The sequence below is a fragment of the Mauremys reevesii genome, linkage group 1 (assembly GCF_016161935.1).
Source record: "Mauremys reevesii isolate NIE-2019 linkage group 1, ASM1616193v1, whole genome shotgun sequence".
In the NCBI taxonomy this organism is placed as follows: domain Eukaryota; kingdom Metazoa; phylum Chordata; order Testudines; family Geoemydidae; genus Mauremys; species Mauremys reevesii.
The window spans coordinates 170458362-170472784 of NC_052623.1; the positions used below are offsets into that span (position 1 = coordinate 170458362).

The 14423-nt window shown below is 45.5% G+C and overlaps 1 protein-coding gene across 2 annotated transcripts in view; it reads left to right on the forward strand.

Annotated features, from left to right (window-relative positions):
• GRIK1 (glutamate ionotropic receptor kainate type subunit 1) overlaps positions 1 to 14423 on the forward strand; it is a 244174-nt gene that overhangs the window by 187502 nt on the left and 42249 nt on the right. The window contains exons 9-10 of one of the 2 annotated variants that reach the window (XM_039520738.1): positions 6989 to 7033; positions 12462 to 12575. In XM_039520738.1, the coding sequence (XP_039376672.1) occupies positions 6989 to 7033; positions 12462 to 12575 (159 nt within the window). The remainder of the gene's footprint in view (positions 1 to 6988; positions 7034 to 12461; positions 12576 to 14423) is intronic. The other variant, XM_039520739.1, reaches the window with a different exon arrangement.

Genomic DNA, 14423 nt, shown 5'->3' on the forward strand with positions numbered 1-14423 from the left:
AAAAGCCTGGGTCCATTGGTTCCGCCCAGCAACCATTGCAGAGGCCATGGAGATGACAGAAAGCTTTTCGGAGGCAGAGGCCCCAGGCCTTGGGACCACCACCCCTTCCTGCTTCCCCACGGTAACTCAAGAGTCATTGGAGCTGCACTAGGTTTCAGCACCCCTGGAACATGGAGGTACCCACACTACTTGGCCCCCTTGATGGGCAGAGCCCCTACCTTCCTGGGGATCTCAAGTGGATGGCGCTCCAGGCACCAGAGTGGACTTCATCTACCTTTCAAGAGGGTGTGATCATATGTTATTAGTGTGGGCAGTTGGGACACATGCAGTGAAAGTGCCCCCTCCTGGAGTGTGATTATTTAGGGTGTCACTTTGGCCAACAGGGCAAGACCTCATACCTGCCAAAGAGGGATGTCAAAAGACCCTTCTTGGTTCCCATCAAGTTAGACTACACCTCATAGATGGGCTGATGGACTCTGGCTTTGGGCAAATGCTCCTGCACCAGCACCAAGATTTGTTCCTGCCCAAAGCTTTCTAATCCAACCGAACTGTCCAAATCTTCTACATACATGGGAAAGATGCACTTATCCGACTGTTCCTATTATCTTACAAGTAACTGACTACATAGGGTGTCTCCAGATGGATGTAGTGGAGCACCATCCTTGGCCTGTAATCTTGGGTCACGATTAGCGTACACCTCCCCATGCTCCTGAATAGAAACTCAATGCCCCTTACCCCAGGCAACTCTCAAGGGCCCAGTAAGACTTGGGTCTGTGCTGGGGCTGTACCCCTGGGGCCTGGAGAGAGTGTATCCCGAGAAGAGGACCCCCTGGAACAGACTTCCCAATAGACCCCCATCACACTCTGCCCCAAAGTGAGTCAGAAACCCTTAAACTAGATGACACCTTTGACTTCATCACTGCTCAGGATGAAGTTCAGACCCTCCAAGAATGTTTCAACAAGGTAGCTGTGATCAGTGGGGAAGCCACCTAAGAACACTATTACCCAACAGTTTCCCCATTTCAAGTTACATAATGAAATTCTGGACTGGGTGAAGAAACAACCTCACATGGAAGAGCCCAGGGTCCAACTCCTGGTTCTCAAACCAGCTCATCAAAAACTGTTGAGACTAGCACGCTCTGTCCTGATGACTGAATATCTGGGTAAGGCAAAGACATTTGGAAAACTACTGGCCCAATTCTTTTGGCTGAGTATATTTTAGGAAGTAGTGGATTTTTATTGTCCTGCACAGATTGACAGAAGGCAGCCCCTAAGGAATGAGGTCAGGCACCCTTAATATCCCTCCTTGTAACAGGATAAGGTAGGGATTGACATCAGAGGCCCTCTTGAGAAAAGTGCCTGGGGTCACATTTATTTCATACTCATCAACTATGCCACAAAGTAACCAGAAGCTGCTCTCTTGCAGAACCCTATAACTTCCACCCTTGTGCAGGAGCTACTGCAGATTTTTTCCAGGGTAGTCCTTCCTTCAGAAATTATCATGGGGGTCTTGTTCCCCTTAAAGGTTTGACTCTGGATCTTGGTTCTACCATCCTCAGACCAATGGCCTACTTGAATGGTTTAATCAGACTCTTAAGTTGATGCTAAGAAAGTCCATTGGGACAGAAACCAGAGATTGGGATCAGTTGCTGCTGTACCTTTTATTTGTGGCACACAGAAGTTCCACAGGCATCTACTGGCTTCTCCCCTTTTGAAATTCTCAATGGAAGACAACCCCAGGGTATCTTAAATCTGGTCAAAAAGTCATGGGAAACTCAGCCTACCCACTTATGTCCTCCACTATGTCCTACAAATGAAAGAGAGACTGGAGTGCCTTGGTCATTTTGCCAGGGCCAACCTATTCCAGTCCCAATAGAGCCAGGCCTGGCAGTATAATAAGGAAGCTAGGATGAGGTTATTCCAGCCTGGCAACCAAGTTGTCCTATTTCTTCCAAGCTCAGAGAGCAAACTCCTATCCAAATTTCAGGGCCCCTATGAGGTCCTCTATGTGTTGGGCCAGCTGATTACAAGGTTTACTACCCAGACTGACAAAGGCCACAGGAGATCTACCATGTAAATCTGCTGTGACCTTGGAGGGTACAGAATATCTACCATGTAAATCTGCTGTGACCTTGGAGGGTGCAGAATATCTCTTCATCCATCCAGAAAGAGATGAGGAGTTCCCAGCTCCCAGAACTAGTTGCAGTAGGGGTCAAAGGGATCCAACTTGGTAATGGGTTGTCCACTGACCAAAGAGGTCAATTAGAGGCCTGGGGTGGGCATACTAGGACGTACTTTACCCATTTCCAAGACAAATCTTGCTAGTCAACCACTACATTCAGATAAAACCCAGCTAAAGCCTGAGCAGGCTTGCTAAATGTACCTATCCTGAAAGGGTTAAAATCCCATTTAATACAGGAGGTCCAGGAGATGTTTAAGCTAGGCATAATTGAAACATCAAAGTCCCTGGTGTAATCCAATGTGGTCCTTGTCACTAAAGCAGATGGGACCATTCGATTCTGCATAGACTTCCACCAGATAAACGTGATCCCTGACTTCAACGTATACCTTATGCCCTGAATTGTGATGTGCTCAATGGGCTCAGCAAAGCCTGATACATTTCTACATTAGATTTCACTAATGGTTTTTGACAGATCCTGTTCTCCCCCAGTTTCCATGCCACGATTGCCTTCTTGACCAGTGTAGGCCTGTTTCAGTTCATTAATACTGCCTTCAGGTTACACAGCACCCTGGCTACTTTCGAACACTAATAGGGCTTGGCTACACTTGCAAGTTGCAGCGCTGGTAGAGGCTTTCCAGCGCTGCAATTAGTAACCGTCCACACCTGCAAGGCACATCCAGCGCTGCAACTCCCTGGCTCAGGCGCTGGCTGTACACCTGGTCAGGTTGGGGTGTAGCGATTGCAGCGCTGGTGATCCAGCGCTGCTCATCAAGTGTGGACACACACCAGCGCTTTTATTGGCCTCCAGGGAATAAGGAGATATCCCAGAATGCTTTTAACTAAATTACTCTCTTTGTTTTGTTATGCAGCCTCTCTTTGTTTTGTTGTGAACTCCAATCGGAGCTCCGTTGAACTGCTTATCTAAAAAAACAAACACTGATCACAGCAAACAGGAGCTATCTGTACCTGGCTGTGAACGATCAAATGAGAGGCAGGGAGTGAATGTTTGCTTGACAGAGAAACAGCATTAGATGCAGGCTGTTTGCAATTAAGACTAAGGGTTCGCGAACATTTTGTGATTTTTCAATCCAGGAAGCTAACACACAGTGTTGGCTCCAAAAATCCACTCTCTCTATCTTCCCCGCTCCCTGTCACAGTACACCCTCCTCCACCCCCCTCTTTTGAAAAGCACGTTGTTGCCACTTGAATGCTGGGATAGCTGCCCATAATGCAGCACTCCCAACAGCGCTGCAAATGCGGCCACACACCAGTGCTGGTAGCTGTGAGTGTGGCCACACACCAGCGCTGTTCCTGCACAGCTGCATGACTGGCGCTGTAACTCCCAGCGCTGCAACTTTCAAGTGTAGCCAAGCCCATAGACAAGGTGTTATGGCCACATTAGACCTATGCAGCAGCCTACCTGGATGATGTGGTAGTCTATAGTTGCAACTGGCCAACTCACCTCAGAGACTTAGCTGCCATCATTCAGAGCCTACAGCAGGGGTCGGCAACCTTCGGCACATAGCCCATCAGGGTAATCTGCTGGCGGGCCAAGAGACATTTTGTTTATGTTGATCGTCCACAGGCACGGCCCCCCGCAGCTTCCAGTGGCCGCGGTTCACTGTTCCTGGACAATGGGAACTGCAGGAAGCAGCATGGGCTGCAGGGATGTGCTGGCTGCTGCTTCCCGCAGCCCCCCATTGGCCGGGAACAGTGAACCGTGGCCACTGGGAGCCACAGGGGGCCATATCTGTGGAAGGTGAACATAAACAAAATGTCTCACGGCCTGCCAGCGGATTACCCTGATGGGCTGCGTGCCGAAGGTTGCCAACTCCTGCCCTACGAGATGCCAATTTAACTGTAAACCCAAAGAAATACACTTAAGGGAAGCAGGAGACCACCTACTTAGAGTATCTAGCACAGTGGTTCTCAAACTGGGGGTCGGGACCCCTCAGGGGGTCACAAGGTTATTACATGGGGGGTCACGAGCTGTCAGCCTCCACCCCAAACTCCACTTTGCCTCCAGCATTTATAATGGTGTTAAATATATAAAAAAATTATAAGGGGGTGGGGGGTCACACTCAGAGGCTTGCTATGTGAAAGGGGTCACCAGTACAAAAGTTTGAGAACCACTGATCTAGCAGGAAACGGTAAAGTACAACCCTTGGTCAACAAAGTGGAAGCTCTAGCCAACACACCCATTCTGAGAATAAAACAAACAAGTTTGGGCATTCCTTGGGTTGGCAGAGTATTATAGGTGATTTGTGCCTGAGTTTTCCTCACTAGCAGCTCCCCTCAATGATCTCATTAAAAAATAGCTTCTCGGCAGGTCACTTGGTCCCCCCAGAGTGACTGGGATTCAGAGAAGTTAAAGAGATTCTCTGTAACAAACCTGTAGTGTGTAGCCCTAATTTTTCAAAAGAATTTATTTTACACATGGGTGCTTCATATTGGGCCCTGGAAGTGGTACTGCCCCAGAAGTTCCATGGCTAGGAACACCCTATTCTGTATATGAGCAGGAAACTCCTGGACTATGAAATGTGGTATTCGATCCCCGAAGGAATGCCTAGCAACACACTTGGTGGAGAAAGTTCTGCTCTATCATCTGTTTGGGATCCACCTTCTTCTCATCACTGACCACACAGGACTCCAATGGCTCCAGACAATGCCCAGATCACCGTTGATACCTCGCCTTACAGCCCTTTCATTTTCATATAGACCATCATGCTAACAAGAACCACCAGAATGTGCACGAAGATGGAAAGCCACACAGTGAGTGCCCCGACAGACCCACTCAAAGGCAGAGAGCCAAGGAGTGAGGGAGCTGTCCTGCAGAGACGAAGTCTGGAGCAGGCTTGCTAAATGAGCTAACCAGAGAGACCAGTGCAGGGAAGACATCTCAAGCAGCTGATTCCTTATAAGACAGCTGAAGCAGTTTGGGAGGTGGGGGTGGAGGATGGGACAAAGACTGACTCTGAGAAGCTGCAAGGGAGTCAGCTTTGGGCACCACAGCTAGCTGCAGGGTGAGTCACCTCATAAGAAATTATAAGAGAGACTCTGCAAAGGAACCCCCTTTTTTCCCCACCCACCCAGGCTCTGAAGTAAGAGCCATGCCTTGGGACACATTTTGGGGCTCTGAGAGTGATTGGAAAAGCTGCCCTTTAAGTTAGTTTGGGATGCCCTCCCACTCAGAAAGCCCAAAAGGCTGTGGTTAATGAGACAAACTTCCATTAAAGTTTCTTGGACTCTTGTTAAATAAAACTCACCTCCCTAGATCCTTCCAGGAGGGCAGCGGGTGTTGGCGTCGGGTGGGAAGGAGACAGGTCACCCTTCCCTCAGTCTCCTACATGGATACTGAGAAAAGATTTTTGGCTTTTGCAATTCATATTATCTTACATATCTGGGTACTGAATAGGAATCTGGAAATGGCAGTCATTATCTTAAGTGAAAATATATTTTCTTTTGCTCCTCCCATGAGGTTTTGCTCCTCCCAGGCCTCACTGTGTCAACTCACATCCTATAAATATAAGTTTAAATGTCAACTCAATCTTATAATTTTTATAACTCCCCACAAAATTAATGGCGCTAGTTGAACGAACTTTTATGTAGGTACCATCAAACAATAAACCGGTGTGCCTTGTAAAGAACAGCATCTGTATTTTAAAGAAAGTGATTTTTTTTAATGTCCAGAGGTTTAGTTTAGCCAAGTTAGATATCTATTGTGCACTTTTTAATGATTGTGTATTAAGGAGGTGGGGGGGGGGGTTAAGGAACTTAAGTAATATTCTCAAAATGTGCTGAAATACTAAAAATTGTTTAATTATTGAAGATGAGCCAATCAATTATGTTTTCACTCCATCCCTAATTACTCATAGTTGCACTAAAATGGTTATGCTACTTATGAAAAATGAAATTCTATGTGGTCTAGTCTGTTGCGATTAAACAGTGTTCTTTGGGATAAGCTTCTGAATTTGGTATTACACTCAATCAAAGGTCAAGCAAAATCACATTCCATCAGGACATGCTTTAGAGTCTTGTAAATTGCAAAGCTATACTTCAGAAATAATCTATGTGAAAAGGTCTTGTCTCCCTTATATTGTTGTTTACCAGTTGTCCTGAGGATGCAGATTGGACACCTATCTGGACCTTCTTTTTGTTAAATAAAACAAAAGCAAATAATCCACATTTGTAGGCTAGCAGATTTGGAAGATACTAAAGAACCTACCTCTCTTTCCTTATTTAATACACAAGGGTAAGAAAAAGCACCTAATCCCAGAAGATTCCATTTAGGCTCCAATCTATAACAACAGAGGCAAAGCTACTGCTGTTATCTCAAGTGTCATATTGTCAGCTAGATCTAATTACTACTGGCAAAAATGAAGGATGCAGAAGTCTCTGAATTTATTGGAACCAGCACAGTTCTGCTGTGGTGTAGAGGGTAGGATACCAAACACCCACTCAGGGGCTTCATGCACCCTGTGCACCAAGGAACTGTGCTCAACAGGGCTCCCTGTGCTCCAGCTAGAGAGGAAAGGGCTCATGGTGGGAGGGAAAGGGGGGGGAGACGGGAGGTGTAAATTATGAAAAAGTTAGAGTTCTTGATTTACAGAGTTCAGTGCTTAATGTCAACTAAAAACAACTTTGTTTCTCCTCCCACTTAAAATATTTGGCTCAGTGGATTTCCATTTTGATTCTGAATAATCATCTGAGAGTTAATTGAGACATAACTACTAGCACCCAGCTCTCTAGACTGGTTTCACTTTTCATCTTTAATGAAGCATTCTGTTTATTTTTCTCTTTACCAAGGCTGCTGGCGAGGTTTCTAAGCATTTATATAAAGTGTGGAAGAAGGTTTGTACACAGACAGGTGATGCAAGAAACCTTCAGGTTGGGTCTTAAAACTCATCCTTTGGGTTTTGACAAATGGATCTCAGATTGCAGTTTAGAGACAATATTCTATCTCAGAGTGTGCTTTTCTGTGATAGAATGAATTCCATTCCTACTCAGGATATGTACTCTAGTACTTACAAATTGTAAAGAGGCCTCTGATGGATTAAATATTTTTCCCTAATATTTTTTTTTTAATTCTCAAGGGTTGGCCCTCTTCCTCCTTTGAATAGTGGCATTAAAAAGCAGACACCTTCACAGCTGTTCCTCTACCTTACTCATTAAAGTGGGGTTTCAAGTATCAGTGCCTTTAACAGCATTAATGGTGGGTGCTGTGCTAAGTGTGTGGCTTATTGACACTCCCACAAAGTGTGTGCCAGGAATAATTTTTCTAGTATCTACTTAAGTTTTGACTACTACATTAGATCCTGGCATACAATAAGATTAGTGGGCAATTCAGACATTCAATAACACATGTAAACTGGAAGCAGGCTTGTTTATAAACTGTCCAACTAATTCCAGGCATCTCATGCTTTCTTTTAACATATGTGGGATGCTTGGACCAATAGAAAAGGCACCAGACTGAGAATCAGAAGAACCAAGTTTTATTCTTAGGTCTGCTGTGGACTCACTGAGTGGCCATAGGCAAGTCACTTACAAGGCCTGATTCTCAGAAGTGCTGAGCACCCATAGCTCCAACTGAAGTGGAAGGCACTACAGGTGCTCAGCACCTCTGATAAGAAAGCCTTTAGCCTTCTGTGAATCTAGTTTTCTACCTCTATACAAGGGGGATAATAATCTCTTACCCACCTTTGTAAAGTGCTTGGGATATACAGATTTTAAAAATGCTCTGTAAAATAATAACTATTATATTTTGCATACATCTTTAAAAATGTTAAACTTTTTTTCCCCCAATTTAAAAATACTTTTTTTTTTGGCACTCTACTCTAGAGTAGCTGACAGTGTCCTATAGCACTCTTTTTCTAATCTAATAAAACACATACTTAATAACCTTGTTTTAATCTTCAGTGAATCAGGCTAAGGCACAACGGATTCTATTTTCCTCATTACTAGTGGATAGATCATCCTACCTGACATACAGAAGCTTATTGAACCAATCTAGCTTTTGACTCTAAGGCATTTCATGTTACGTTGAATTAATTTAAACCAAATTACAATTGGTTCAGAACACAGACTCGTTGAGAAGGGCATATTATAGGTCTTGAATTTGTCACTAAACTGCAATAAACCCCTCCAGATTCACCATGGTGATGTAATACCTTGGCCTCATTCATCCAATGCCCTTCTGACCTTTTTCATTGTTAGTATCAAGACTGACCTACAGTGTCATTCCTTTAATTTTAATGTACAGTGGCCATCTTGATGTATTGCATATACACTGACTGTACTATTCCTTGTTCTATATGACCGTTCTGCTCTTCCTCATTGCCAGCTATTTCAAGCACACCAGTGTGTCAGGAAGTCAGCAACGCTGAGCAGAATAGCTTTTGATTAATGCACACTGCCCCCAAAACAAATTAAAAGAAACTAGCCATTTATCACGGCCCCAGATTAACTAAACTGATAATGCCCAACACGTCACGTATATAAATACTTTTCAGATCAATAATCCCAAATTGATCTCCTTCTGGAAGCAAAAGAAATCTAAAAGACATGTGTGTGTCTGTATGGGGAGGGGAAGGAATCATGAACAACGTTATCCCAATTAAAAATTCCATAGAAGGAGAAATGGTTAGCTAAAGAAATTGACAATGGGATCCTGGGGCTTTCAGCCATAGATAGATTGAATGATATAATTGTTATTGTAATATTTATATAATAGAAATCCCCAAAACCCCAATCGGGAGCAGTGCCTCATTGTTCTTGGTTCTGGACAAGGAAAGACAGTCCCTGCCTCAGTTAATAATCTGAACTAATCCCGCCTGAGTCAGTAGTGACTGACCATCTGACAGCCAGCTGATGGAGGTGTACAATATGTAAAGCAGGTCAGCAGTTTCAGTCTTGGTCTGATCTGGCAGCCTTGTTGGCAATCTCAGCAGGGAGGCACTGAAAGCTGGTCCCTCCAGGATACGGTTGAAATGCACTGGCAGACCAGTTTGATGAAGCATGCTGTTCTGAGGATGGAGTATGCCAGTCCCCAAAGCCATCAATCTGCTACCTTTCACAAAGTTTCAATTTAAAATATATGTATACTGAATGGACCAGACCCACAGCTGGCCCTGTCTCTTTAAATCCAAGGTAAATTGGTTAACTCTTCTAGCCTAAGATGGTAGGTGATGTTTGACATCATTCCAGACTGTTTTAACAAATCAGTGAATGTGGATTATGTGGGTATTGATCATATTTAAATTGGCAGTTTAATGCAGATGGCTTATATACCATTTTCATATTGATTTTGCTCCTCAGAGTGAAGGATATTGTTTCATTAGCTCAGGTTAAGAAGAAAATCTTTCCATGCAATTAAAGTAAAACCTGTGGTGAGCTTTGTAAAATGTATCATTCCTCAGTAACAGATATTTTGATTCTGTATTTCCGGTTTTGACAGTTAACTTGGCAAGATTCTTTTTCTAACCTTGCAAAAGCCTAGAATGTTGGTACAGGGAATCTGCTCATTTTGTGCATTTTTTGCATTAATTTGGTCTAAGGCATATCATGCTTCATTCATCAAGTTTTCTATTGGCATAGAAAGATACTGAATACTCTCTAAACATCTTCTGCATGTGTCATTTCATCATGAGTGTCTAACAATAGATAGATAATGAAAAGCTCCATTTTCAAATTGCTGTATTCAGATGTCACTTCAGGGCCAATCCTGGAAATGCTCAGTGCCTTCAATCCCCACTGAAGTCAGTTCCCGTTGAAGTGACATATTCAATCCAATAAAAATTGAGGGCACATAGGCCCAGATCCACAAAGGTACTTACATGCCTAAATCCCATATTTAGGCACCTAAGTCCCAAGTTTAGGCTCCTCTGCTATACACAAAACTCCTGCTCAGCTGCCACCTAACTCTGTAGGCACCTAGACTCATTTAGCACCTACATTTCTGCTGTAAATATTCCCTAGGGGGCTATGTTTCTGCCTCTAGGCATGCACACTGCAGCCCCGCTGTAGGCACCCAGGCACTAATCACCCACCTAAGCCCAAATGCAATCCACAGACTGGGGGGAAAGGTAGGCAGAGGAGTGCCTGGCTTGCTTGTTTGGCCTGATCTGGTGGTGGGGAGAGAATGTTAAAGCGGAGAGAGACCCACCCAGAGAGGTGGCAGGTTCCTGTTCAACTCCCTTCTCCTCATCAAGGAGAGGGGAGAATTGAACAGGGGGGCTCCTACATCCCAGGGGGTACCCTAACCACTGGGCTAAAGGTTTTGAAATGCTCCCCCTCCTCACCCCCAAGCTGCCTTGTGTGGAGACAGACAGATGCCTAGCTCCATCTCACAAGAAACGCCTTTGGCTTCTAAGTCACTTGACTCCAGAAGAGGCTTCCCAGTTGTGGAGTGCAAGCAGAGACAGGGGCAGAGCTTAAGAAATACCCAGGGGCGGCTCCAGGCACCAGCACGCCAAGCACATGCCTGGGGCGGTAAGCCACGAGGGGCGCTCTGCCAGTCACCGCGAGGGCAGCAGGCAGGCTGCCTTCAGCGGCATGCCTGCGGAGGGTCCGCTGGTCCCGCGGCTTCGGCGGACCTCCTGCAGGTGTGCCACCGAATCTGTGGGACCGGGGCCCTCCCGCAGGCAAGCCGCCGAAGGCAGCCTGCCTGCCGTGCTTGGGGCAGCAAAATACCTAGAGCCGCCCCTGGACATACCCCCGCCCTGTTCCAGTCAGCATCTGCCATTGGCTAGCAGGAAGCTGACTAGTGTGATGGCTTTTGTGGATGACAGTTTAAGGCCCCTATCTTTCCCCATTCATTGTATAGGGAGCCTAGCCACCTAACTCAGGCTTTGTGGATCGCAGTGTTGTTCCTGTGATTTTTCTAAGCACCTAAAAGTTGGGCATTGTGATTTTTAGCATTGGAACGCTTATGTCCCTTTGTGGATCTGGGCATTCGCTTCTTGTAGGAGACATTCGACACCTAGCAGGATCAGGCCCATACAGAACAGTGGTTCTCATATTCAGCCTGATTCTTCAATGTGCCAGTTGTCCTGTGAGGTGCTAAGTGACTTCAGCAGGATTTAAGAGCACTCAACATATTGCAGAGCTGGGCACTTAGGCCCCTATTCAGCAAGGTACTTGAGCACATGTCTAACTTTAGGCACATGTACAGCCCCATTGAAGTGAATGGGACTACTCATGTGTTTAGTTAGACGTGCTTAAATACTTTGCTGAACTGGGGCCTTGTGCAAAGTTAGGCAAGTAGCATTTTTAATTACGCCTATTTGGAGGCACAACATTTTTTCAGGAGGAAAACTTATGCATGAAAACTTGTGTGGGGTCAGTTATTATTGCCCAATTTCCAAATCTATACAACTTTATTTTAAAGGACATTAATACCAGAAGGATTTGGAAATAAAATCTTGAGATGATTTAAATTCGAATATATGTAAAGTTGATATTTATCTGAATAAATTAACTTTACTTTTGTAATTTGCACCACTGTAAAGATACTGATCCAAATCCATTGACATCAGTGAAAGCCTCCCTCTTGCCTATATTGGGCTCTGGATCAGGCCCTAAATGCTGGAGTTACTACTTATTGTGGGGATTGGAAAGGAATCTAAACCTACATTCTCCTTTAGTCTTTTGCATTTACTGACAAACACTGATCAGAGGTGAAGTGGCATCACCTTGATGGTTCTGTCATATCAGTAGTCAAGAAGTGACTGGAATAATCATTTATGCCTTCAGCAGGTTCAGAGCAGAAGTAAAAGGCCAGTGAATCCATCAATCTGTTTCAGCATATTTATCCACGCTTTTAATCTGTTGTCTTGGAAAGGAAAGGTCTTTCCATATGTTTCAACTTTACCATTTACAAAACGAAACAATTTCATGAAAATAGACATTTGACATTTTTAGGAGGAAACAAAGTCAACACGTTCCACTTTTGTAGTAAATGGGCAAATGCACAGCTATATTGACATAACTTATACTCTTATGGTTAATTCATTTCAACCTGCTTTTGAAATAGCAGTGTGTTCCTAATGATTTAAATACGACAATCAACCCTTTGATGATGTTCCCTTATTTAGAATTACAACCGGTTTGTTCCTGAAACATTTCATACTGCTGGTGTTTTAGTCTATCATAGTGATGTATGGTATCAATGTTCTTTTTTTGGACTGTGAACTATAATGCACATTTATGCAAAATTATACATAATTTCACTGAATGCAATCTGTGAGGCTTAGCAGCCATTTATCTACTTTGTTCTGCGCAGATTGGGGTTTGGAACTCAAATAGTGGCCTTAATATGACTGACAGCAATAAAGACAGATCTACCAATATCACCGATTCACTGGCTAACCGAACACTCATAGTCACTACCATTTTGGTAAGTCCTGCTGCACAGTGTTGTTATTATTATCCATAGTGTAGAACAGATCATACATTGCTTACATTGTTTTACATATTTATATGAAGCCTTCCTTTTCAGCCTAAATTCTGTACTTCATCTTTTGTGGTTCCCTGTACCAATACATGGTTTGACAAATCACCCCATGTTTCTAGCCCAGCATATTATTTGCATATAGTCACAGAATCAAACTGCCCACTATCCATCTATACACTAAAATAGTCACATTTCCAAATTATGTTTAGCTTATCTCTGTACTTTGAAGAAACAATTTGTATTTCTTTCAACCAAGAAAATTTCACACACCCAAATAGTAACTTTTATAGTCAGCATATACATGTTTTGACTTCTCACTACAAACAAGGTTGGACGAGAAGAGCAGCTTATAGTGCAGAGTGAAGAGACAGATAATGGTACATCCTCACCGATGTCTAATGGAAGTTACAGTGGGGAGGACATGTTGAATTGTGTATCCTCCAGCCACCCTGATCCCTGCCTTCCTGGTCAGTGCTGCTGCTACTTGGGCTGTGCTCAGGGCTGCCCAGAGAGGGGGGCAAGTGGGGCAATTTGCCCCAGGCCCCGGGCTCCGCAGGGGCCCCCACAAGAATGGCCAAGGCTCCCTCCCCAGCCCGACCCCGCCTCCACCCCTCTCCTGGAGCCTCAGCGCATCCAGGAGCGTCCCTGAACAGCTGCAGCGTGGCTCCTGACCTCCTCCCCACTCAGAGCCACGTGGTAAGGGGGTGGGGCTGCAAGCTCCACGCCAAGCAGAGGGACCTCAGGCCCCGCTGGAGCTCGCAGCCCCACCCCCTTACCACACAGCTCTGAGTGGGGAGGAGCTCAGGAGCCCTGCCAGAGCCACGCTGCAGCACTGTTCAGGGACGCTCCTGGATGCGGTGCGCTGAGGCTCCGGGTGAGCAGGGAGCCAGGGGTAAGGGGCCGGGGCTGGGGGGTTGGATAAGGGGCAGGGAGTCCCGGGGACAGTCAGGGGACAGGGAGGGGCAGAGGTTGGGGGGAGTGGTCAGGGGACAGGGAATGGGGGGGTTGGATTGTGGGCATTCCAGGGGTCTGTCAGGACTCAGCACGGGGGTGGATATGGGTCGGGGCAGTCAGGGGACAGGGAGCAGGGGTGGGGTCCCGGGGTGGTGGTTGGGGGGGGTCTCTGGGGGACGGTGAGGGGACAAGGAGTAGAATGGGTCAGGGATTCCGAGGGGGGCGGGCAGTTGGGGGGCAGGAAGTGGGTGGGGGTCGGATAGGGGGCAGGGCCAGGCTGTTTGGGAGGCACAGCCTTCCCTACCCTAAAGCTCATTCAGCAGTTTGAGGCTTGCAGAAGAGCCAAGCTGTTAGCTTTTCCATTAGGGCTACCATCCCTTTCACTTCTCAAATGCCAAGTTATAGTCTCTATTTAATTTCAGTGCCATAGGGAGATTCATGTCAGGGGAGGGTAGCTTCATTTAAAATTAGCCACTGGGAGAGGGATCACATGGGAAAAGCAATATCCTACACCACCTACCTCCTTCTCAACCCTACCAAGGGAGACCCACCTCCCCGGCATTCCCTGAGGCTTTAGAAGGGTTAATTCAGTGGTTCTTAAACTTTTGTACTGGTGACCCCTTTCGCATAGCAAACCTGTGTGTGTGGACCGCCCCCCCTTATAAATTGAAAACATTTTTTTATATATTTAACACTATTATAAATACTGGAGGCAAAGCGGGGTTTGAGGTGGAGGCTGACAGCTCATGACCCCTAGTAATAACCTTGTAACCCCTTGAGGGGTTACAAACCCCCAGTTTGAGAACCCCTAGGTTAATTTAATTTTAGCACCCTGTG